Source organism: Vanessa tameamea, chromosome 10, assembly GCF_037043105.1.
Source record: "Vanessa tameamea isolate UH-Manoa-2023 chromosome 10, ilVanTame1 primary haplotype, whole genome shotgun sequence".
In the NCBI taxonomy this organism is placed as follows: Eukaryota; Metazoa; Arthropoda; class Insecta; order Lepidoptera; family Nymphalidae; genus Vanessa; species Vanessa tameamea.
In genome coordinates this window covers 6,811,818-6,837,634 of record NC_087318.1, presented here as the reverse complement: position 1 = coordinate 6,837,634, position 25,817 = coordinate 6,811,818, and the positions used below count along the sequence as shown (strand labels likewise).

The window sequence follows — 25,817 nt, the reverse complement described above, 5'->3', positions numbered from 1 at the left end:
TAACTAAAAAAAACTAGATTTTTTTAATTAATTTTATAATTATTGATTGAGTAAAACAATATAAAACTCAAAAAAAAATAATTAAGAAGAACAAAAACAATAACGACAACATGTCTAACAAAGTAAAAATAAAAGTAATTAGTCGAAACCCAGAAGATTATTTACGAGCAACAAAAAGAGATATCCATAAAAGTAATATTAAAATATCAGTGTTATTAATAAGTATTTATTTTGTGGAGTATTTTTAGATTTAACAAACAAGACGAATATTCTTTTCAGTACCCAGAAATTATGATCCTAATTTGCATCCACTAGAAGGGCCTCGAGAATATGTTCGCGCTTTAAATGCGGTTAAGCTTGAAAGAGTGTTTGCAAAACCATTTATTGGTAATCTAGATGGACATACAGACGGTGTCTCTACTTTAGCAAAACATCCAAGTCGATTAGCAGTATTAGCTAGTGGGGCGTTTGACGGCGAAATTAGATTATGGGATTTGGCCAGTCGAAAGTGTACTAGACATTTTGTTGCACATGAAGGCTGGGTCCGTGCTATTTCTTATGTTCCAAATGGACAACAATTCATCAGTGTTGGTGATGATAAAACAATTAAAACTTGGAAGGCAGAAGTTAAAGATGAAAGTGATGAAGATCCTGTCAATACATTACTGAGCATGTCAGTTGTGTCTGGCATCTCACATCATAGGTCTAAACCAATTTTTGCAACATGTGGAGAGCATTGTCAACTGTGGGAGAATACAAGGAGTGAACCTATTAAAGTTTTCAAGTGGGGAGTAGATAGTCTACATCATGTGGCTTTTAATCAGGTAAGATAAATTGAATAAATTTTTAAGTAAAAGTTTTAAATTTATTGATTTTCATTTTATATTTTTGTTTCTTAACATTTCATGCACAATATTTAATTAATGGTTAATTATTAAAATGCTTATTTAGTAATTTATCATTTCTTAATCCTTCCTCCTTCATTGAGTACCTGTTATAATAATAAAGTTAGTTACAAAATAAGTTTGTATAATACAATTAAAATCAGTGTGGGTTTGAAGTGCTGTACTCTTAGCTAGGTTATAAAATAATCTGCAATAAAGAATAGTAGTCCCATTCCCATTTTTGTATGTTACTAAGTAATCATTGATAACTCACTTAATATTTTGTTAGAAGAATACATGGTGTATTATATTTTTTTCAATAAATTAATTTTTTGTAGGTAGAGTCTAATCTCTTAGCATCATGTGCGAGTGACAGAAGTGTTATATTGTATGATTTCCGTGAGTCTGGTCCACTGAGAAAAGTTGTAATGGAATTGAGATCAAATGCGCTCTCCTGGAACCCAATGGAAGCCTTTATATTCACTGTAGCAAATGAAGATTACAAGTTTGTTTAATTAATTACTATTTTTTATATTCATATTTGAAAATACATAGATTTTGTGTTTATTTGTAATGTTGTTGTTCTACTAATATTCTTTTTGATTCCAGCTTATACACATTTGATGTGAGAAAATTAAAACAACCTGTTAATGTGCACATGGACCATACATCTGCTGTTATAGATGTAGATTATTCACCGACCGGTAGGGAATTTGTGTCAGGTAGCTACGACAAAACAGTAAGAATATTTGAGAGCCTTAAAGGTCATTCAAGAGACGTATACCACACCAAGAGAATGCAAAGATTGACTTCTGTGAAATGGTCTTTAGATAATAAATACATATTAACTGGATCAGATGAAATGAATATAAGAATGTGGAAAGCTAAAGCATCAGAAAAGCTTGGAATTGTAAGTATTCATTTCTTTCAGTTAAATATTATTTAATAATTTCATTAATTAAAAATACAATGAATAATAAAAGTGTCTATTAAAACACAATAAACTAACTAACTTTATTTTCATAATACTCAATTCCCTCTATATATGTCTGATGTATTTTATATAACTATTGTTTATGTTATTTAAAAACTTATTTTGAGATGCCAGTTCAAACTATCTATTTTTGCTCTGTTCTAATTAAAAAGGATGTCATATGTCATTATTTTATTACATGTTACAACTAACAATATTTGTTTCTAGCTAAAACCAAGGGAGCGTACAGCACTCAATTATGCAGATGCATTGAAAGATAAATTTAGTGGGCACCCACAAGTAAAGAGAATAGCACGTCACAGACATGTGCCAAAACATATTATTAATGCGCAAAAAGAAATTAAAACGATTAAAGAGAAAAACAAACGCAAGGAGGCTAATCGAAGAGCACATAGCAAACCAGGCGCCGTGCCATTTGTTGTTGAACGCAAAAAACATGTGGTCAAAGAGGATGAGTGATGCTTACACATCATTTATACTTATAATTACATAAGTATGTTTTTACAAATCTATTATGTGTAAGCTAAGACATTTTCACTGAATAAACCAATCCCCATAATAAATATCCTTTTCCTACAAAATGTTGTCCTGCACCTGAACAAATTTCATACTGCAGGTTTGGGGCGCATAGTAAATCAAAAGGTGGCTTTCATGTATTACATTTTAAATGTTGTAAAAGTAAAGAAATAATATTTTTAATAAAAATCATATTATATGCCAAATTTAATTGTTTGACGAATGGAACGGAACTTTTCCTACAAACGGAAATTGTTAGCTATTGACGATGGATTTGACCTAATTTTTATATAAACAAATAAAATGAAGGATCCTATGAATTCCAGTCAAATGTGGTAATTATAATCAGTATAAGCTATTATATTTACATTCCTAATTTCATTTTAATAGATTTAAGTTTTTTATTTACTCCCTTGTTATAATACCAATTTACAATGGGTTAAATAGCGGGATCAATTATTATTAGTATTTAAGTATCTGATACGACGAAGGTTTTTTTTAATAAAAGTACAGATGGTTTATCACAGATTATTGAATACTAGCGTTTATAAGAATTAAAGTTTTACTAATAACCACTAGTACTAGCACAATTTTTCCAAATTGTATCTATATTGCTTACAAAATTGAAATATACCTACTTGTACTCTATTCCAACCATAACAGGAAACATTGGTCGAGAGTTTGATTAATCTATGACATTCACTATGGATTTGCGAAAAAATTGCATTTTGAACGTAGACGAAACTGTTATTGGAATTTTGGAAGTATAATTAAATTGGAAATAAGTAGTTTAGTGCAATAGTGTTCTATTATCGACTACCTCCGTGGTCGAGTAGTGTGTACACCGGTTTTTATGGGTACACTACTCTGAGGTCCCGGGTTCGATTTCCGGCCGAGTCGATGTAGAAAAAGTTCATTAATTTTCTATGTTGTCTTGGGTCTGGGTGTTTGTGGTACCGTCGTTACTTCTGATTTTCCATAACACAAGTGCTTTAGCTACTTACATTGGGATCAGAGTAATGTATGTGATGTGCAATATTTATTTATTGTTATTATTTATTATTATAAACTCTTAGTAGTGCTCAATATCGCTGTGTTATTAGCAAATCGCATGAAATATCGAAAGTTTGTTTATTTTTTTCCTACTTCCATTGGATTAGGCTATAGTCCTACATATCACATTTTAGACAATTCTATACTTTACAACACAACTCCATATACAAAAAATCATATTCAACAATTTATTTAATAAATAGTTATTTTAAACAAAAAAAAAAATAACGTTAAGGGGACTACAAGAGCTAAGTGCCCTTGAGAATTGCACGCACACACTTACAAAATCGACAAAAACGGCGAGCCCGTGAACTAAGGGTTAAGCGAGGTAACGAGGTTACGCCCAAATATTCTAATAGATGGCGCCAAACCGAGCTAAGTAAGATCAATCATAAATCTCATAAAAAATAGATAGGACAACAGAATTGTTTTTATTTCTTTCGATGTTAGTTAACGAATGATTATAAAAAAAACTGATTCAATTAAACTTACAATATTTTTATTTATATTTTGTACACAATAAAATAGACAGTTAGTTTTAACCTTTTTTTCTTTTATTTATATTATTATACCTACCACAATTAGTTCTTATACTAAATATTAAAACATACCAATTTTTAATATTTTTATAAAAGTTTGATAATCTATTTATATAATAAAATCGTAAGTGTTCGAAACCTGTAGTGTAGTAACCGTGGGGTAACCTATAGCGTAGTGTTTGTTCGTTTTATTAATATCGGTTCACAAAGAAAAAAAAAATTCAACTAAAACAAAAACATCTAAATATTTACAAGAAAAAAATGTCGTCAAGTCGATTTGGTTGAATCATTGGTTAACTAGGTTAATCATACTAGGTTTAATTATAAATCTCATAAAAATAGATAGGATATTAGAATTATTTGTTTTGCTTTGGACTGTTATTCGAAAATGATTAAATAATAAAACTGATTTAATTAAACTTAAAATATTTGGATTTGGTACTACAAAAAAAAAACATTTAGTGTTAATTTTTTTATTAAAATATTTTATTTAATTTCACTTGTATGTATGAATGTATGTACGTATGTCCTGAAATCTTGCAATCAATATTACACCTACTTCCATTGAAGCTATGGAGCTGAAAGTTGGCACACATATTTAGTCTCGACAATCCACGATTCATGAATTGCTTCCATTTTCAATCTAATATGGCGGACGTTACTAAAAATTACAAATTTTGAATTACGTACAAATGACACTTCTAAATATTCTAGTTCTCTGGTTCACAACAATTACATTATTTTTTTTATTATTAAAATTAGTTCATACATAACTTTAATTCCTATTATAAACAAAATCGATAAAATTAAACTCTTACGCAATATAAATAGCTTCCGTGTTATTGTTTTCGACTTTCTTTATTCTGTAAAAAATAAATATATGTTAGTAATTATATTTTTATTAATTATAAAATTATGTATTTAAAAAATATGTATCTAAATATGCCCCATAGTACTTTTAATGAAAAATATCAAATTGCTTCGAGATCATGGGGATCGAACGTAGTCACTCTCAATTGATTTTATCCTTACTTTCACCAAATACTCTATCATAATATTTGAAGAACAGCTCGAAAAATCTGATTCTATGCGAACTGATTGCACATTTTTTCTAATAGATGTTTTCAATATTTATAATTTATAAAAAAAAAATATGTTTACTAAAAAAATACTCTTACCTTTTAATATCGTTCATAAGTATGTTCGGCGCTTAATTTATATAAACGTTTTTTAGTTTTCCTCACGCGTTTCACTTCATTTCCCATATTTACACAATTAAAATTTATGACAAATAATATAATAAAAAACAAATGCCTAATTACTACTACATTATTTTAACTTAATATATTTATCTACAAGAAAGAATAATATTTATTATAAGAAAACATGAAACAATGAATTTACAATTAAAATTACAAAAAAATATTTCGTTACGTAATGAGGCTCGTAACGAAAAGATCGACACGTCTATATAGCATCAGGCCTCGGCCGGCAATGTCTGTACACGGCGTTTACGCACACATGCGTACGAATTTTGTTCGAAAATAAGAATATCTGATTTAAAAAAAATCTATTGAAGTTATTAAAAAAGTGACGCAGAGGTTAAATAATATATTGCTTGTAGAATAATCTGACAAAAAACCAGAATTATTAAATGTATATAAGTATAGTTTTTATTTATTAAAAGATTTTTTTAGAGGTAACTTTGTGATTTTTTTCTATCGTACCAAATTAATTACATCATGTTTTCAAAATAGCAAATAACTAGCATGTATCCTGAAGATTATCATATATTTTTTTCATTTGGTTTACTGCATCGGATCTTATACTTTTTTGCATTATAAAACTTGCATTTAGCTCATGTAGTCCCCTTAACAGTAAATGATATAGTATTAATATCGATAAAAAATATATTAAAATAGACGGCACAAACGTCCGTGTCGTATAGAGACACATGTGATAAATACCTTAGTTTTTATCTTTTAAGTTACTTTACATTACTCATTAATTATTTAAGGATCCGCGAAGTATAATTGTCAAAGATATTTATTACAACAGTACCTGTTACAGGGAAGTCGTAGGTACTTCTTTCATAGAAAATAATCATCGTAATCGACTCACAATGTGTAAAGATAGCACAGGACATACCCACAGAAACAAAATAAGCCGAAGGTAAAGTTTCTATTTTACATTGAAAAAATAAATAATGTAAGTTGGTACGTCTTTTTATTTTAAAGAAAAAAAAAAGGTAGCCTCGGCCCTTGTTTGTAACTAATAAAATATTTGCAGTAACAAATTTCTTTCATCCATGGAACAATGTGAAGATGCTTTCTCAATAACATTCAATTCAATTAATTCATTACAAAAATCGGGTTAATAGAATCTAAGAGACACACGCACACTAAGTCTACTTCGGATTTTTGCATTAATCCTAAAATAGCGAGGACAAAAGTTAAAACCTTCTGTAGATAAAAAAAAAGTTTCTTGGGATTATATAAATTTATTGGTAATTGTTATGTGGGAGGAATATAAGCATTTAGTTTGAGGATTTATATTTAAACACTGTTTAACTAAATCCTGAATATGAAAATGCTCACACTGATGAAATATGCTAAATCATTCATAATATTTAGAATATTTTTGTGGTCTTAATAAGCTAACATTCTACATCAAGGTAGTTGAAAAACGAGTCTTAATTATTTTATCTTGTTAGATAAATAATCTGCCATAATATAGAAATTAATCTCAACCTTATTGTTCATTAATATTATAAATTTTCGGCTAACATGCAATGTCACTTGCAATTAATAAAATTTTAATTCCAAAAGGTTTACAAAAATGTTTGATATTGCACTATGACCTAATCATTTGATAACTGACAAGGTTTATTGAAAACTTTGATAAAACAATCAATAATATCATGTTACACATGATGTCTATTATCAAGTTAACCTGCTTGATTAATGGGCCTGCTGATCCTATTTGGTAATGTCATTGTTCTTATATCAATTCTGAAACAAAATTACATTTAGTACAGTATTTAAGTTTCAATTTTTAATGTCATGTTTATTTTAGATTTCTGAGTATAGTGTAGTACAATCATTTACAGGAAAGTATGTAATATTATTATTAATATTTTTTTTCGAATAAAAAAGATAGTTATAAAACAATATTAAGTATTTTTGGGTTAATTTTTTGTTTTGAATTATTTACCATTACTTACATAATATCTCGAGGGAGTGATGATTGATCCAAATTCTTTTCCAAGACACAGAGAATGCTCAGGGTTTTCAATGTTGGTGCATAATCTAATACATGGAGATCACTATTGTCTATCAGTCTCTCATGATTATCTTCAGCATCGTCTACTGGTCTGTTATTATTGTTATTATTATGGGAACAAGGACTAAAACAGCAGAAAAAATATAAACCAATAGACATACATTTATAAATACATTCTTAAAAATTACACAAAAATCTGATAAAACTATCATTTTAACTTTCATGTACCTACTATTGTATTAAAACATATACACATTCTTATTAGGAACAATAGGTTGTTGTCTTAGATAAAAACATTGAACTAACCTTGTTCCTCCAAATAAATAAACTTTTTCCTTAAAAATAAGACAAGCTTGTCGTCTTCTTTTGCAAGGTCCTACACCACGTACATTAAGGTATTCCCAGTAATTTCCATTTATGGAATATCGGTAAAGATCATTGAAGTGCGTCTTTGTTTTAGCATTCAATCCACCAAATATGTACATAAAATCTTTATATAGCCCTGAAAAAATTTAAAAATAAAATAATGATATTGTATATTTAACTATAATAAAAAGAATGTAGTAAACTTACAAGCAGAATGGCTGCGCCTTGCTTCAGGCCAGGATCCACTAGCATTTACATTTACCCAAGTTTCAGACACTGTATCTAAATAATAAACTTGGGGACAATATATTTCCTCTTCAGAGTTATATGGACTGTTCAAGTCACCTCTGCCTCCAAAGATGTACATTCTATCATTATATGCCACTGCTGTGTGAAAGTCTCTGTGAGAAGGTGGTGTACCTTGAGTATTGATAAACCTCCATTGCATAGTGTCTAAATCTAAACAATGAACATCCTGCGAATACTGATCAGTCAGATATTCAAAACCTCCAAAGATATACATCTTGTTTCTAATCACACAAGCTGAATGTCCGTCTTTTGCATAAGGCACCATACCAGTCACCGAAGGTGTACTCCATTCTAATTTTTTTGTGTCAAAACAAGATAATGTTTCACAAGCTACAGCATTGTTTCTTCCGCCCCACATATATACCTGTAAATATAAATAATCACCAGATCAATATCCATTGAATATTGTAAATATAATGCTCAATAAATTTAAGTTTTGATACCTTGTGTCCATATGCAACTGCGGTATGGCCATACCTTTGGAAAGGAACAACTTCATTTTTTTTGTAGTTGATGGCTGCCCATCTTAATGTTGTTGTGTCTAAAATGTGGACTGGAATGGGTTCCCAATCTTTGTACTCTTCAGTTGAACAATATCCACCGAAGGAAAATATTTTGTCTCCGATACACACTGCTGCGTGATTAACCCGTCTTGGTCCACCTTCAATGTGTACTGTCCACCTCATACTGTCACTGGAAAGTTTAAATATTTATTTAATTTTTAATGGAAGTAGTTTTTAATGTACATTATGTTATTGTTTAATATGTATTGGTAAACGTCTTACGACAAATCGATATAAATAAGTAAATTTAACTTCCTGTTACAACCTGAATCGAGGCCGTTTAAAGAATAAATTATTTTATGAGCGTTGTTTATATTATTGAGTAAAATTTAAACTAGCTGTAGGTATATATTTGTTTTTACGAAAATTAATATCGCACTTTTTTTTCGTTGTTACCTCGGATTGTCAATTCTCTTATCTGTCATTCTGCCCAAAAAGCAAATTAGGTTGCCAGCAATCAAAATTTCAAAATGTTTTTGTAATCATAAATATAATTTAACTATCGAAAAGTTAAATTATTATAACTATAATGTAATTTTACGATATATGCTGGATAACAACAACTCACCTAGTTTACCTATAACACAGTAGGTTAATACGTATTAACCTTAAAATCTATAGATATTCATAATTTCAAACTATGAATATAACTAATTAGGGACCATTCATAAATTACGTAATCCGTTAAAGGGAAGGAAACAGCGAAATGTGATATTATGTAACAAGGCGTAGTAGTGCCCTTTGTGATGTCACATGACAACATTTAAAGTATTGAAATGCGGAACTAAGTGTAGAAGGAATACCTACCCTATCTAATAAATATATATTTTTATGCTTATAAGGTTGAAATTGTTTTGATGGCGGGTTGATGTTTTTAAGCCACTAATCATACACATGCAATCACAAAAGAGGCAACAATTTTAAACATCCGTTTTAAACAGCTTATTTCTGCAATTGTCAATTCCTGACACTCTCACAATAAACGAGCATCTATAGGGTACTATTGGTCAAACAACAGTCATAATATAAAGGTCGACCTTTCTCAGCTCTCTGAAATTAGACAGCAGTCTGTGCGTAGCGTATTATTTTCTCGATCTTAGTTTTGTAAGTGGTCTTAAAAACTGCGTGAGGCATAATAATATGTAACAGCCTGGATCGACCTGGACGTTTAAGGAACGACTAACGTGGACTTTCTTGGTGCTTTTCAGAAGTTTGTTTGGTTTTGTAGAATCACAGCACCCAAGGTGTTGTTGAGTTATTAAACGAAATCTGAAGGCTCAGCCAGATTATAGAGACAATGATGTTGAGCTAGGCGAGCTTTTTGGTCCTCTTGATGTTCTTCTCCATGTCAGAGTGAATCAGTGCCCTCGCTTAGTAGACAAAGCTAACAAAGCCTGGAAGAGTGACGTGTAGGGTAATGTACGCTATTACGGTATGCCTTGTAACCATACAGTATAGTAAAACATTCTAGTGTAAGGAACATAACTGCTTCTCAAATGAGAGACGTCTGTATTCATGTTTTTCAAAATGAACAAAATAACTAAAACAACAATACGATATGGCTTTAGACGACTATAAATATCTTCAGGCGATAGACTGACCCTTTATAAACAGACAATACGTACAATTTTTAAATTTACTTGCTTTAAACTTATTTTTAAGCTATTATATTGTTGCTGTGAAATATAGATAGAAGGTAAGTATGTTACGCAATAAGCCTGTTCTTTTTTCATCAGTAAAAGAGCAATAGGCGTGATCTTTCAACGCCAGGCGGTGTTAGGGCGCGAATCATTTGTTATTATTTCTATCACGCGCCGAGTTTCCAAACAAATTGTATTGTAACTGACAATATGAGCGATTATTGTTCGATTTTATACAAATGTTTCCAAATACTATGTCACAGATAAAAAATTGTCTTTCATTTATGTGTTACTCATATTATAAATCAAATAGTATACAATCACTACGTGTTACAAATACCGGCACTTTTTTTTATACAATTATATTAAACTAGTCGCCCACGGTGTTAGGCATAAAAAGCCTATGCCCTTTTTTGGAGTTTAAGCTTAATACTAAATTTCATCAAAATCCGTCCATCGGTTTGGTCGTGAAACAGCAAAAGTCAGACAGACAGAGTGACTTTCGTATTTATAATATTAGTATAGATTATTTACGTAGGACTCCACTGACCCTTTAATTAAGTGTTTTTTTTATCATTCATTATTTGATTAATAAGAAAAAGTTTTTTTCGGACATTTAATTATTCTACTAATAGTACCTACCATCCAAGTCCAGTAATCTACCTATTTGTTCAGGAAAATATGAAGAAAACTTTTAAAGTTTTGTAGTGATAGGGGAAATTATCAAATTTTAAGTTAATTAAATAATTTTCATACAAATTATGATAAGTCGATTGGAAAAAGTTTTCAAATCTTCCTTTTTTTAATGAATACCCACAAATATCATTTGGCTCATATTTGAAGCAAAATATAAATACTTAGTTATGATTATTATATGATAAAATTAAAAAACTTTTTTAAACATACTTACTGCTTAATATTATATAATAAATTAATAGCATTTTTTATTTTTATCATTAATTATTTTCGTTGCGCGCGACATTGACCGGGACATGCTATTTTGTAAAAAAACGTTTTAATTAGATCTATAATAAACTTGGTATATTTGTTTCAAGTTACGTTAAGTTTAGCAAAAATCGACTGCAAGATGTGTAATAGTGATTTATTAGATTTTTCATATATCAATATACGTGTAACATGAAATTATCTCGTACATTGTAAATGTAGAAAGGGAGGGCCATCCAGCAGAAAGTATTTTTCTTCCCCCATGCCTACCCGAGGCGGTGACATGTCCTGACGTATAGAAAGCGCATTGCCGATGACGGCCGATCTATAAATCATATTTGGGATCGGCAATCGTCCGTCCTCCCGTCTGCCTCGTGATTTTCCTCGTTTTTTGTCTGACTACGAAACCGAGCATCTGTGATAGGGACGATTTCACATTTAATGCAAATATATACATAGTAATATACTTTGGAAAAAAAAAATGTCAAAAACTGGACTCAAAATTGTAATTTTCGCATGCGTAAGGAAAATAATTATTTGTCATCAAGTTTTTTAACGTCTTCATAAGAACATATTCAGAGTTGAACTCATATCATGAATTCAACATACCTTAAATAATAATAACTGTGTATAGTAGTAATAATTATATTTAAAAAATAAAATTTGAATTGCAACATACATTCATTATAACGATGTAATTTTCCCATAGGTATTTCTTTGCATAACTATCGAATTATTCAAATATGTAAAAGTTGTGGAAAAGTGGCTATTTGGATACGTTTCACGCACCATCCGTTAGCCTCTCCAATGGCAACATTTATCATCGGAATCCTATAAAAAGTAAACCGGAACTAATCCCGCGCCCTAGCGCGTTCCCCTAATCTGCATACGGTAAAGAAGATAATTTCACGCTTTTATCGTATTGCTATAATATCTTTGTAGATATTTTTTTATAAATATTTAAATAATACATATTAAATAGATAAATATTATATATTGAAATATTTAATTTATAGGAAGTTATATATTTGTTGTCCTTGTTTAACTGTAATTCTTCTACTAATAATAATTGAAGTCTCAAGTTTTAATGCATATAAATGGGTATCGCAATGTTTAATACGATTTAGCTAGTCAAAGGCTATAAATTCAAATATAATTGAAACGTAGATTCTACTTTTTTAACGGGGTCGTTGAATATTGAAACTTTGAACCATCCAATGTAAAAACTTTTTTGCATTTGCATTCGGAATACATAACGACGACGTTATTTATGTGTAATATTATATAATATGTAGTTGTTTAATTATTTCATTTATGTTATTTTAACATAAATCTTTGACGAGTTACATTCAATCATATTATTATTATCCGCGTATTATAAAAGGTCACGTACGTTATATACGTCTTATCACGTCTTAAGAAGTTTTTATACATTCTTAACCTTTGATTTTTATTTAAAAAGTTAAAAATAGAGCTATAATTTATACAGAAACCTTAGAAATACTTGTGTTCCGATTCTATACGATAAGCTACGATGTCAGAGCACATAAAAGAGCGCAATGTGTCTAGTCGACGCCTCGGTCGACGTTATTGATACACGGAAAAGATTTCTCTTTGATAGTTGCGGTTGGTTCGTTTTGATGCCTTCGCTCTCTAATATAGTGTGTTCCTACAAAGAAGGTATCGACATTTCTTACTTATCAATCAATAGATATTATAATTTGAATTTTATAAAAAAATATATTAACATATTTATTTTTAATATAGTAAATGTATGTCATGTAACAGCTATGTTAATACTAACAAATAAATGCTTAAAGTTAAAACTTAATAAGTGCAACTAATAATAATTAATTCTTAGTGACTGAATGACATGCTTGTTGTAACAGTAAACGTCAACATTTAGGTACAATGGCTAGATTACCTGGTTTTCAGGCAAATGCCAGAAAATGAGGTGGACGCCTAAATGGGAGCGATTATCTCAGTGTACTTGCATAACAAACATTAATTTATTAAAGGTCGGTTAATAAGTAATAAGTAGTTATCGAATATCGATACACGTTATCGATATACGCGGTAAGCTCTATTACTCGGATAAGGCGTAAAGTTCCCCACTCAGCGTCACATTTATTGATGGACTTTAGAAGTTTTCAATATTATGACTGCCTATTTTACATGTGATACGGATAGTTTTATTACGATTTCGCATTTGCCGCCTGGTGCGTCGAGTTTTAACCCCTGGTGAAAATACATGGGGTGATATTAAGGTATTTGACCTGTGTGAGTGCAATGACAGAAATATTCGTCGATTGTTTTTTTTCTTAAGAGGACAGTCCTTGCGGAACGCCTAAATAGCGCTTACTGTTTTCGAAATATCTTAAAACTGGAGCATTGATTATGGATGAAAAAAAACATTCAGTATCTTAATAGATAGATCTCAAGTTTCACCGCATGATATTTATAAAATTTGTATTAATAACTCAGTAAATTCATCGTCAACATCACTCCAAACACTGAAATCGACCTTTTCTATTAAAGTTTTTTAAGCTATTTAGCTGCTAGTTTATACATGTATTTTTGGTTAAATGGGGACACAAAAGTGTAAATAATAAGTTCACCGTGTTAAATTTCTATTATATCACATAATATTATAGTAATTTTTATTTAAATATTGCTTACTTTTTGGCATTCGTCGTCCATACTTTTTAGTATGGAGAAAATCATTTGACGGTTTTGACTTATTATTCGACATCGCTGTCAATAAATTTTCAGTCCCTCCCCAGATCTCAAGGTGGGAGCACGTCAGTTTTTATTTCGAGCCGAGTCTTATAATTTCGCGAATCGTCTACGCACACATAGACAAGTTAGCATAAGGGTGGGGCGCGAGTGTCGTGGGATGCAATTGTTAATTTTTACTTTTCAAGATTTATCGACTATTAGTCAAGTCACATATTATTAAGTTAGTTCTTTGATAAATAAATATTTTTGTAATAATTAATAAAAATTGAACGATTTTAATTGGCTTTTTAATTACACTGTATGAATCTACCCCATGGCGTACGAATTTACCGCATTTACTGTACGAACGTACCCCTACCATACCAATACGTGGGGTACATTCGTACAATTATTTTCTGTAGAAAAAAGCCTATAACCCTTTAACCTTTTGTCATAAGAATTTTGGACTTTTTTGTAACAAACTATAATATATTTGTTACACTTAAGCACATAAACTAGGTAAATACGACAATTAATCACATCGTAAAAAAATAAAATCTGAAAAGTGTACGAAGGGTAACTATTTTCCCCTAATGTCGAATTAAAAGTACAAAATTATAAGGATGAACATAGTGAATACCCGAATGAACCTGAATGTAATGTAATTTTTGCACTATCGTGCTTATTTTTTTCTCTTAATACGAAATTTAAAACAAACGCCAACTCATACCCAAACTCATGTCGTTTAGTTCGTCTGCTTAATTCCTAATTATTTAAATGCTTAATTAAAATAGTGCATAGTGCTAAGCAAAAACGGTTGATATACATTCCATTTTGTACTGATGCTATACTTAGTACCTTTCATGACCAGATACCGTCAGCGGGCCGCCCCCCTGATTTTTGTGTAATATAAAATAATTTTAATTGACTTGTTTAACCAAGAAGATTTATGTCTTTAGTTAATTAAAAAAAAACTGATTAATATTTACCTCCATTATTTTTATTTATAAAATTTAAGTAAGTGATTATTTAATGTGTCTTAACGCCCTAATTCGTTATACCTACCAACCTTAAAATATACAGAAAATAATTATTTAGTTAGAGGAGAGCAGTAGAATCAATAAAAATCATAATGTATATGAGGCATCTTAATGCACTCTGACCGCACCCTATGCTAACAAATAATTTATAATTGTGTTTGCGAGTGACATCCTTATAGCTAATACATTACTCATAAATAAATGTATTTTTATAAATCCTACGTTATGAACGCGCAATGAAAATTTAATTTATTCGTTGCAACGAAAACAAGCAACTAATTGTCTAGGGGGTGCGTACGATACACTGCACAATGCAAGTGTATTATTGGAAAGTACCTATGTGTGTGTTCTAAAATAAATTCCCACGCTGACAAACTATGCTCTTAAATAAGTATATGCATTTGGAAAAATTTAGCAAAACTGATTGTAATATAAACTCTCTTACTAAGATTGTTTTTGTTTAATATGTTTACATTACAATTATTTTTGTAAGCATTTTATGATAAAGAGTAAATATTTAGTTTTTAATTTGAAATTATTAACTGTATTTTATATTATGTTGTGTGTACTTATGTGCGTGAAGCTTTATTTTTCTATTGAAGCCGTATGTCATTTTTATGTGGCCACTTTTCGGCGATTTATTCCTTTCTATTGTCGCAAAGGTGCTTTAGGGATAAGGGCTTTAATATACGATTATAGGTGACACTCACTATTGTGCTTGACCTACTATGAAACTTATCGTTATCATCGCCAATGATAGAGTAGTTGAGATATTTTTATTACGTCTATTTCTGCATAAATTTATGAAAAAAATATTTAATTTGATTAAAAAAAGAACTCGTTATTAAAAAAAACATGTATCTCTCGATGGTATGGCTTTCTGCAGGTTCATCTGGATGGATTGAATCCACCCAACAGTTATTATACTGATAAACTATGTATTGCTGTGTTTTGGTTTGAATAGTAAGTGAGCTAATGTAAGAATGAGCACAAGGGACCTAACGGATGATATACAAAATGGATTACATTCTATTACGAAGTAGAGGCGCAAGTAAAATTTACAGAGCTTAATCTCCAACTTAAAAACTCTAAAGTAATTAGGGCCAATTGGTCATAATTAAGTAACGATAATTATAACTATAAATACATTTTATCTTTGTTCTTCACGAAAGTTATATAATTATTATTCTGATTACTATATTATACCTACATCGTGCATGCACGATATTTTATATTACTGCAATTCAAAATGTTTTCTTTACAAGATACAATGGACAGGCGAATAATACATTGGACCATTACGAGCCAGTTCAAATAGCAACTTCTTAAAAAATATCTTATCCAAAGAACACATAAAAAACAGACATCGTTTTTCTTTTAAAAAACTCTCTCATTTGCCTATCAATAGTGGTTCGACCAGATCTGACCGTAATAAATGTCATACTTTATGGCACTTAGGAAAATATGCAAGGGAACCATTTTTACATTTTTAGACTGTGACCGGGGATCGCTATGCCGAATTACGCATTTTGATGGTCACATCCTTGGGGCATTTTAAAATGTTTCAATATTGGCAATATTCGACCGACAGTGCGACAGACGGAAAATACATCAATGTGTTCGCATGTATTATTTTCGTTCATATTTTTAGTAAGTTTATATGTATTGTAATAGAGTAATCGTCATAATTATCAATTGGTGTTTGTCCGGTGTTTTTTATACTTTTCTTCCAGTGTAACGCCTCCGCTGTTTGTGTAAAGAAACTGAGTATAAGTATCCCACAGCTGGGTAAAGCTCTCTTCCTTAAAGATAAGGTTTTGGAGCTTACTCCCCATCACTATTTTATTGCTTGTTGGCTTACACACGTGTAGTACAATTTCATCCGACACATGTGCATGTATATGCAGACATACAGATGTGTCGGTGTAGAATGCATTTGATGAAGAATGAGTTAAATAAAGAACAAAAACTCAGTGGTTCCAACCAGAATTTGAACCCAAAAGATTCGGATACGATCCATTCCGCCATTTCGGTTCTCTCTAGTTCTCTCAATTTTATAACATATGTATATATATAAGTAGAGCTACATCAGAACATCTAATAAAATAGACGCTGCATGAATTAATTAATTTCCTCATATCTTGTCTTATATACATATATATATATATATATATATATATATATATCTTAATACGTATTTATGAAATACCTGCAAGATAAATAATTATTTAAATTCCTGTTTTTTGACACTTACACAAGCAGTATTTATTAGTTATAAAAGTCTTAAACGTATAAACCGCACATCAATTATCTTACGTAGGAACTCATAACCTCATCAGATTACAGTACCATTTTCTTAATAAGACAAGATTAGGTGCTCACGTGAAAAGCAAAATGTATTTACGTTGTTCTGAATTTCACTAAAATGCATCAAAGCTTAGTCTGCTATTAATATCGTTAGATTAAAAGCGCCACTGAAACGAGGTACCTACATAGCGTCGCATAATAATTACTAATTAATGTAGAAATTCAGACAAAACAAGTTGCTGAAAATCAATACATATTTTTATTACGTACACAAATAATTTGTTAATTTTAATAACAAATGTATGTAATTATACGCTTATACATTATATAAATAAGTAGGTACATATAAGTTAATTTATATTGAAACTTGTAGATTTAATTAAATTTACAAGAATTTTTTAATCATAAATTTAGAAATTTAGTTAATCTTATCTTTTATTCAAATAAAGATGGTGTTTCGTTCTATATGTTTCCTTTTGTAGGGCATGCCTTGTTGCGATCAATCAAAGATCGGCAAATGTGTAGATCACAGCTGTCGGCGTTGTTCAAATGAAATCGATCTGAAGTCTTGGTGTATTGTTATCACAAAATATTTTTTATAAACAACTATCACAAAATCGATCGATCGCATCGATCGGGAAATAATATATACATTTCATTTACTTTTTTATCTTCTACGTACAGTTTTCATAAATGTATTGATCGTTTACTTATGCTCACTCCTAACATTTGACAAAGGCGTTCGGAGAAAGATTAGGTTACAATATTTGCGTGCGGCGAGTGTGGGTTCCCGATAAAAATATTCTATTTATTATGAAATCGTGGAGGTACATTCAAAACGCGTCATGCGTTGACATCCAACTTTGGTGGTTTTTAAATGTTTCCCGTAGGGGTTGCTCTATAACATTTTATAAAATGAAAACTAATTTCGTATAATTCATATAGACCGCCGCTATTTTAATACGGGAACTTCGATAATTTACTATTGACTTTTTTCTCATTTTTTTTAAGTAGGCGAAAGGAACACTTCTCTCATAGATTTAAAAAATAACGTTCCAATTTTGATGATACACGCACATCGGTAGTATAATATATACATATAATACAACAACGGCGTTTAAATATAATACAATATAACTTTATTAGATACCATACATACTTTTTAACTTAGCCGTTTCATAGATTCAAGTCATTTGTAAAAAATACATTGGTAAAGAAGGCATTTTATTCGATACTTAGATTATATATACTAACATGACTGTATTTTTAGATGTTGAACTACTGTTGACTACTGAGTTTCTTGCCGGTTCTTCTCGGTAGAATCTACATTCCGAACCGGTGGTAGCTTTACTTGAAATAGTTTGTTAAATGGCGATTCATAGGTGCTTGTAAAAGCCTACTTGAATAAAGTATATTTTGATTTGATTTGAATACATTATAGGTAGGCATATATTTATTATTTAACAGTTGGTAGGTAATGCAAAAAACTAACGAATAATAACAATGTGGTAATATATTATTAAAAAAATATATTATATTAAATTGCCTTTAATATTGGCCGTTACAGCCCTATGTCAACTTCGAGAGCACAAACGCCCCTGACAATATGTGTAAAGTCAATACTCGCGAGTGTGAATAATTTTTCATCCATTTCTTATTCCCATTATAAATATCGGCAGCTTGTTATCAGCACTGTCACAGTGGCTTATTGATTATTTTAAAAATTACAACTCATGAGGTTACGTGCGATCTATGCTCATATTTACTCTTACAATAAAAAATAAAAAAGGGAACTCCATTATATTATATTTAATGCTTGTGCAGTAAACTATGTTTTCGTTAATTAAAATATACTTAGTATTTTTTGAAATAACTAAATTTTTTTATGATTTTTCTCTACCAGTTGAAATATTATTCAAATTAATATTATAAATGCAAAAGTGAAATTGCTTGATACGTTTTCGTCTTTATTACTCATCAGATCATCATGAAATTTTGTACTCGTTGTCAGGGGTACAGAAAAGGACAAAGGTGTACCTAACATCTGCAGCCCCTTCACACGCGGGCGAAGCCGTGGAAACTAGTAATGATATAGTGGACAGACTAAAACGCATACAGTTTTTAATATTAACGTACCTTAGAAAGAGTTTAAATAAAATAGGCGCAAAGTTCGAATCCTAGATTTGAAAATAAAGCCTGAAAAAGCTACACATACTAGCTCGCGTAAAAGTATCATTCATTCTGCACTGCGGTCAGCTCCGACTAAACCGCTTTACAAAGTCAAAAGAGCTTTGACTTCAAAGCGAATGGCAACACCAAGAGAATGCAAAATAAACTAGCAACACTAAAGGAAGAGTGCAAAATAAATGCAGCAACACCACATTACACAGCCACTGAATCAAAAGACAGACTGAGCGTGAAGTGATGAAAACTGGAAAAAATAATAAAGGTACCCTCTTGTTAATAGTTAGACGAGTCCTATTCTGGGATCTTAAGTAATGTCGTGAGCTAACTAACCTGGTAAAAAAGAAAATAACATGAGTTACGGAATTAAAATATGTTACATCAATTATACTTTCACTTCTTAACTATTTTAAATAATTGTGAGCTAATTTGGTACTTATTAATAATAATATAAAGTTCAATTAATCATTAATTAAATATTAAGCGTTATACTATACAACAGTGGACTGCTCTTACACTCTTTCAATTTTACAAACTACTAAATTCAATCAAAGAAAGGGCGTATCAATCACGATCGCCCTGTAGATATGTAGAAAAATAAAATTTATATTCATAAGGGTATAACATTTTTTATGAATGAACGAATCAGCAAATTTAATATGACATGGAATGTTTAATGCTGATAATAATATCCACGAATGTATTTTATAAATAAAAACTTTTTTTTAAATTACCATTTATAGAATAGGTTTCCATCAAAGATAATTCCAAAAACGTACTCGGTTGCTTGTATCAATATGGACTGTCATTTGCAAAGGGCGAGATGGATGATTTTTACATCAAAGCGATGCCGACTTGAATCACACCTCGTAAACACTTAAATGGATACCCATTTCAAACTGTGGAACATAGAGCTAACATAGCGTTGTAATTCGCCTCAAGTACTTCCTTTCTAACTGTACTTCAAAAGTTCAGTTTATGCAGTTCTTATTTGTGTTTATTTTTCTTTATAATTATGAAATAAAAATTAGCCCAAATAATAATTAAGGATTTGATTTTAATTTAGATTACGGTTATACATATATATTTTTTTTATAAACCTAAATAAATTTGTTAAAAAAAGAACCTTTTATTCAAAGTCCTCGTCATATATGTATATACTTTACCGTTTTAATAAAAACAGTTGAAGTGTTTGAAATTTTTAACTCAATCGAGGGCGGACTGGTTTAAAATTCAGTTGCAACTTTTCTCTATACATACAAAGATAAAGGTTAAATAAGGATACGCTTATTAAAAAACTTAATTTTATAATTATCAGCTGTCTTTAGCTATTATTATTTATATTTTATTAATAAAAGATTGGATTGTTTCGTTTCGCAACTTGTCTTGTGCAACATTTAAAACCTATATGCACGTTTTATAAATTAAATTTAATAATCAGTATGATCCTTCTAGTTTTATTATTTTAAGTTATATAAACAAAAATTTCAACTACCGCAGAAACTCGTACTAAATCTACATAAAAATAAATACATGTGAAGGCGAGTATCAGTGGTAATATTAGTCGACAATATAGTTTGCCACGCAGACGAATCTGTTGAGTATATAATATGTATGTCGCTAGTATGTAATAAACATGCACGAGACAAATACAAGCGAAAATTAATTAGAACATTATAAATTGTTGCTGGGCCTAGCTCTGCGCCTAAATTAATTTCATAGTTCGGTAAATGTATGAAATGTGGCTACGACTGGGTAGTCATGCTTGTTGTTACGTTATTTACTGCGCTTTGGAAGCTATGAAAAGCAATAATTCGATTATTGGTTGTGGTCACCTCTGAGTGCAGCGCGCATTATTCCTTTGTTACGTTAATGAGGAATTTTATGTTCACATTAAATACTATGGTGTTATTGAATAAATACTAGACACTAAACATTATTTTTTCATTAATTTTATAATATTAAATTACAGACGTACTATTCCTATAGTAAATATGGCTTTGTTCTATATTTTGATAAAACTCTTGTAAGCCTTCTTTAATATCCTTAGATGATACCTATATTTTCTAGAAATTACCTATTTCTTAGTACAGTGTAAATTTTAATCTCTCATATTATTTTCATAAATAAATTATTATGGCTGTTATTATATTCATTGATTTAAAGTACCTATTAATGCACAAATATGTAAAGAATAAACTTTTGTAAATATGAAATCCAATTAAATTCGTGTTAGCTTATTAACTAAAACTATAAACGTTATATAGTTTGCATCAAAGCATACCTATGTCTAATGTATTCGGATTCTTAGGTCTGGCCTTAACCTTCATTTCGGGTTTAAATGTATTTAAATGAAAAAGTTAATTGTAAAACAGTACCGGTTTGATATTACTTAATTATAACGATTATTTAAAATTTAAATTATTTGGAGCCAATTTGGCTCAGTGGTTAGAACGTGTAAATCATAACTAAAGATTGCCGGTTCAAACGCTTTTTTTTTTTTTTTTTTTTCTCCCTAGAAAAACGCGTTACGCGCTTCCCCCACGTGATGGAAGGTGGGGGGGGTGTGTGGGACTCCCCGGAGCCCTGGACGCCGGGTTTACCCACTAAACAACCAGCGGTACCCGCTCCGTCTTTCGGTGGGCGCCACGGGATCGCTTGCGCATGCTACCGTGACGCCCTGACGGTCGGCCCGCCTATGCGGCCCTCCAACACTTAGAGGGGGTTCTCGGGGTACTGAGACCCCCCCTAGTCCCTGCGACGCCTATTGAGGCGGGGGAAGAAGGTGCGCGTAGCGCTTTTTCCTCCTCCCCGGTCGTCTTCGGCGGAGCGGGTCAGCAGCGGCTTCCTCTTCCCGCTCCCGCTCCGCGGCTTCCTTCTGCGACATCACGTTTTCGCAGAAGGAGCGCATCTCCGACCAGCACGTCTCGCTACCGAGCATTTCGTTTTGCCGGTTCAAAACCAGGCAAGCTTTATGCAATTTTTTATGTGGTTAATTTTTGTTTATCTAGTGCCTTGTAATCGTCAAGATGCGGCAAAATATCAGGAGAAAACATGTATGTTAGCAATGAAAATTCTATCACATGTGAATCCACTAAGAATAGGAGCATTCTTCTCATTACATTCATGGGGTGGGGAGTAAGTATTAGGACATTTACTTGATGTCATCGTACTTGAAACTTTTGAATGTTATAATTACGTGTGTTAGTCACTCTGCGTGATAGAAGTGAAATATTTTTGAGCCAGGATCGTCACCTACACGAAAGTTGCACTAAAAATTCTACTGACATTACGATTTGGAAAAGTTTAAATGAAGAAGTTACCCAGCTGAAAAAGGATTTTTTTGTTTTTATTTTAATTTGATAATTTAAGGTTCCCATTTAGGAAATAGTTTATGTTAATGTGTCTCATGAGTACGACTCACACGAATAACTTAGAATAGTAATTTTTATATATTTATTGTTTTTTTTTTACTTATTGGTGATGAACTATATCATTATTATGTTGTTAAACATTAAATTAGTAATATTATTATTTTTTTTACCTTTTATCCAGGTATCTGAAATTTCATGGCGGGGATTACGTCGGTGGCTGTCGCATCCTGAAGTTACGGCTTTAATACAAAAATAAAGTTTAACGAGGACGCGCAGTCTGTTGCAGCTCCCAATGTTGAGCCCGATTTATTGCTCGCAAAAGACCATTTATTTCCAATACTTTTTCTGACTATAAATTTGTTATTTCCATACAAAGTTGAATTTTTAAATTTAATGAATATATACAGTGTGATGTTTTAACTTGTACATTATATCTTAAGCTTTATTACCTTAAGTATATAAAATTTACGTATGCTTTATACTTCGTTAATGTCTGATCGATTACCACTACTCTGCTTGGTGTTAGGACTTTGTAGAAGCTGGCCTGGCTAAGTACCACCCACTCATCATATATTATACTTCAAAGCAGCAATACTTAGTATTATTATGTTCCGGTTAGAAGGGTGAGTGAACCAGTGTAACTTCAGGCACAAGAGATAAAATATCTTACTTCCCAAGGTTGGTGGCGCATTGGTGATATGAGAAATGACTAATATTTCTTATAGTACCATTGTTTATGGGCAGAGGTGACTACTTACCATAAGGTATTTTTGCCTCATTTATCTCTATGAAATAAAATAATAAAGATTACCATGAAAGTTGTGCAGATATATGTTTTTTTTTTATGCAGAAGGTTTACTATTCTAATACTATTTAAGCGATCATCATGACTATTGATAAATGTATCTATACACAGGAAAGGCAACGTCTGCCTGGTGTTACAAATATAATTAAATGTCCAATAAGACATCGTATTATAATTGCGGTAATTTTTAATTTAATTTAAGCTGAAATACAGTAAATCTTTAAACGACTTTCGTTGTAAAACCGACATGGATCGGCCATTGATCTCTATTCAGTTATATTGGTTTGCTTTCCTATTTATACATCTTTGCTTTTTAAATACAAGTAGACTGTAATATCTGTAGTCAAAATTCAGCCACGAATAGTTACTTGAATACTTGAATGAAACTTATATAATTTTTATATAGAATTCACATTTAGTGTGTCAAAAGTATTTAGCATAAAACATACTTACTCCTATTTACCTACCAATGCCTGTTCATATTTCAAATTGATATTTTATTCATTATCATAACTCAAGATTATTTCGTACAGTCACACTGTAAACACTTTACTATGTATTTGATAAAAACTATTATGCGCCTGTTTAAATTATGAGAGCAAAACGTAGTTAAGCAAGGTGTTGCTTTTTATTAAAATGTTATTAGATAAGCACTTAAATAATATAATATTTGTATTTTAAATATACTACTATACTGTGTAATACAATGAATATTTGTGTAATTATCATTGACCCAGCGTTTTGAAAGATTTTTAATAATTTATTAAACTTCTGCTCCTGTTGCGCGAAAGGGCCACATATTTACACATCATATTCACAAAATACCGAAATGAATATTTAGGGTTTTTACTCATTTAAATGAAGCCCATTTATAAAAAAGAAAATAAGCTACAATAAAAATAAGAGTGTCAGGCTGTAAACAGGTAGCAGATCATTAACTACGTTGCTAAATCTCAGATCTAAAAAAGATAGTGTAAGGTTATTTTGTTTGTATGTTGATAATCAGAACTAGAGATAATCTGACAAGTAAAATATTCCACGCTTTAACTGCGACACAGATTATAATTAAGGAGTAGATAGAATAAATTATGAAATAAAAGTGTACTTCTGCTATTTCGTAAGTTATGATTTTGTGATTATTACAAATCAGTATTCTTTGTAAAATATAAATGTTGAGTTATTTTTGTTTTTTATCTACATAAAAAATATTATAAAATCAAATTTAAATATAAGTGTTAATAATCGTACAATTATCTTTTTAATTCATAAAAAGCAACATACTCATCTATAAAGTTTAGTGTAGGTATTGAGAGGATTCATTTTGTGATAAAAATTTAACAGAAACAAAACGAAGTATAAACTTACCTGCAAATAAAATATACTAACCCAAATTGGGTAGCGAGCTAAATTTAATTTCGTATCTCTATGCAAAAGCCGTTATCACTTGTAAAAATACTTATCTTAGCAAAAAAAAATGAACAAATTCGCCTTAACAACCTTGATGCTAAATCATATTAACTTTAATACTTTTAAGATTTGAAGTCATTATGAATTAGTGTTTCAGTAAATAAAGATAAGACTGTTCTTTGTTTTTAGTTTTTTAAACATTATGTTGTGACATGTCATTATCGCGAAGATTTATCATTGATGATAATTTTATACACGGCAATCTCGTGTGTTGGTTGTTTTATGAGTAACTATAATATAGGCATTGTAATTGCTTTTGAAAAAGTGTAATATTACGTATAGTATTTTAACACTGCTTTATAAAAGCACATACAATTCTATTAAATACACATATTTATTGCGTATAGTATTCCATGACTACATCATTGACCTTATGCTAGTTAATAAGGGTAGCATTAAGATTCTGAGGGTTCAAATGGGTCTAATTATAAAAATTTATTACATATTTCTTTTAAGAAATTCTCACTTATAGCGAATGGTTAGTTTTACATTCACCTATCTCGGAGAACACATAAATTGACCGTCTCATCTCTTCGTAGTCATGGTGTCCCACCGGGCCATAGTTTGAGTAAAGGAGTAAATAGTACAGTTTCTACATCCACAACCAGCATATTCGATATATTCATAAAAAATCTTTAAAAGATCTAAATTAGGTAAGTCATCATTTTCATAACTCCGATTCCGAATCCGAAAAAAAATCCGATTGAGATGGAACTTTATAAACTAATTGAATACGCGCATGAACGTTCCTATAGATACGGTAAGGTATAAGTAGGTACTATAAAATAAGTTATTATTAATAGTTTAGTATTATTAACACTATTTTTCTTA

General features: G+C 30.6%; 2 protein-coding genes across 2 annotated transcripts; one reads left to right on the top strand and one right to left on the bottom strand.

Annotated features, from left to right (window-relative positions):
• The first annotated feature begins 38 nt into the window (after nt 1-38).
• LOC113392896 (DDB1- and CUL4-associated factor 13) lies at nt 39-2,443 on the top strand. The gene is made up of 5 exons (XM_064216036.1): nt 39-192; nt 280-824; nt 1,223-1,389; nt 1,494-1,794; nt 2,086-2,443. Exons 1-5 carry the CDS (start codon nt 111-113, stop codon nt 2,335-2,337), a joined length of 1,347 nt encoding a protein of 448 aa, XP_064072106.1. The 5' UTR covers nt 39-110; the 3' UTR covers nt 2,338-2,443.
• A 3,927-nt stretch (nt 2,444-6,370) lies between these two features.
• On the bottom strand, nt 6,371-8,912 carry LOC113392901 (kelch domain-containing protein 3). The gene is made up of 6 exons (XM_064216046.1): nt 8,760-8,912; nt 8,387-8,632; nt 7,842-8,307; nt 7,575-7,770; nt 7,210-7,392; nt 6,371-6,997 (listed from the first exon to the last, which is right to left on the bottom strand). Exons 2-6 carry the CDS (start codon nt 8,627-8,629, stop codon nt 6,934-6,936), a joined length of 1,152 nt encoding a protein of 383 aa, XP_064072116.1. The 5' UTR covers nt 8,630-8,632; nt 8,760-8,912; the 3' UTR covers nt 6,371-6,933.
• Nucleotides 8,913-25,817: the final 16,905 nt, after the last annotated feature.

Coding starts and splice junctions, on each gene's coding strand:
- LOC113392896 (XM_064216036.1), top strand. CDS start 111: ATGTCTAACAAAGTAAAAATAAAAGTAATTAGTCGAAACCCAGAAGAT. Junction 825..1,222: donor ATCATGTGGCTTTTAATCAG/GTAAGATAAATT, acceptor AATTTTTTGTAG/GTAGAGTCTAATCTCTTAGC. Junction 1,390..1,493: donor GTAGCAAATGAAGATTACAA/GTTTGTTTAATT, acceptor TTTTGATTCCAG/CTTATACACATTTGATGTGA.
- LOC113392901 (XM_064216046.1), bottom strand. CDS start 8,629: ATGAGGTGGACAGTACACATTGAAGGTGGACCAAGACGGGTTAATCAC. Junction 8,308..8,386: donor CAGTTGCATATGGACACAAG/GTATCAAAACTT, acceptor TTATATTTACAG/GTATATATGTGGGGCGGAAG. Junction 6,998..7,209: donor TCACTCCCTCGAGATATTAT/GTAAGTAATGGT, acceptor ATTTTGTTTCAG/AATTGATATAAGAACAATGA.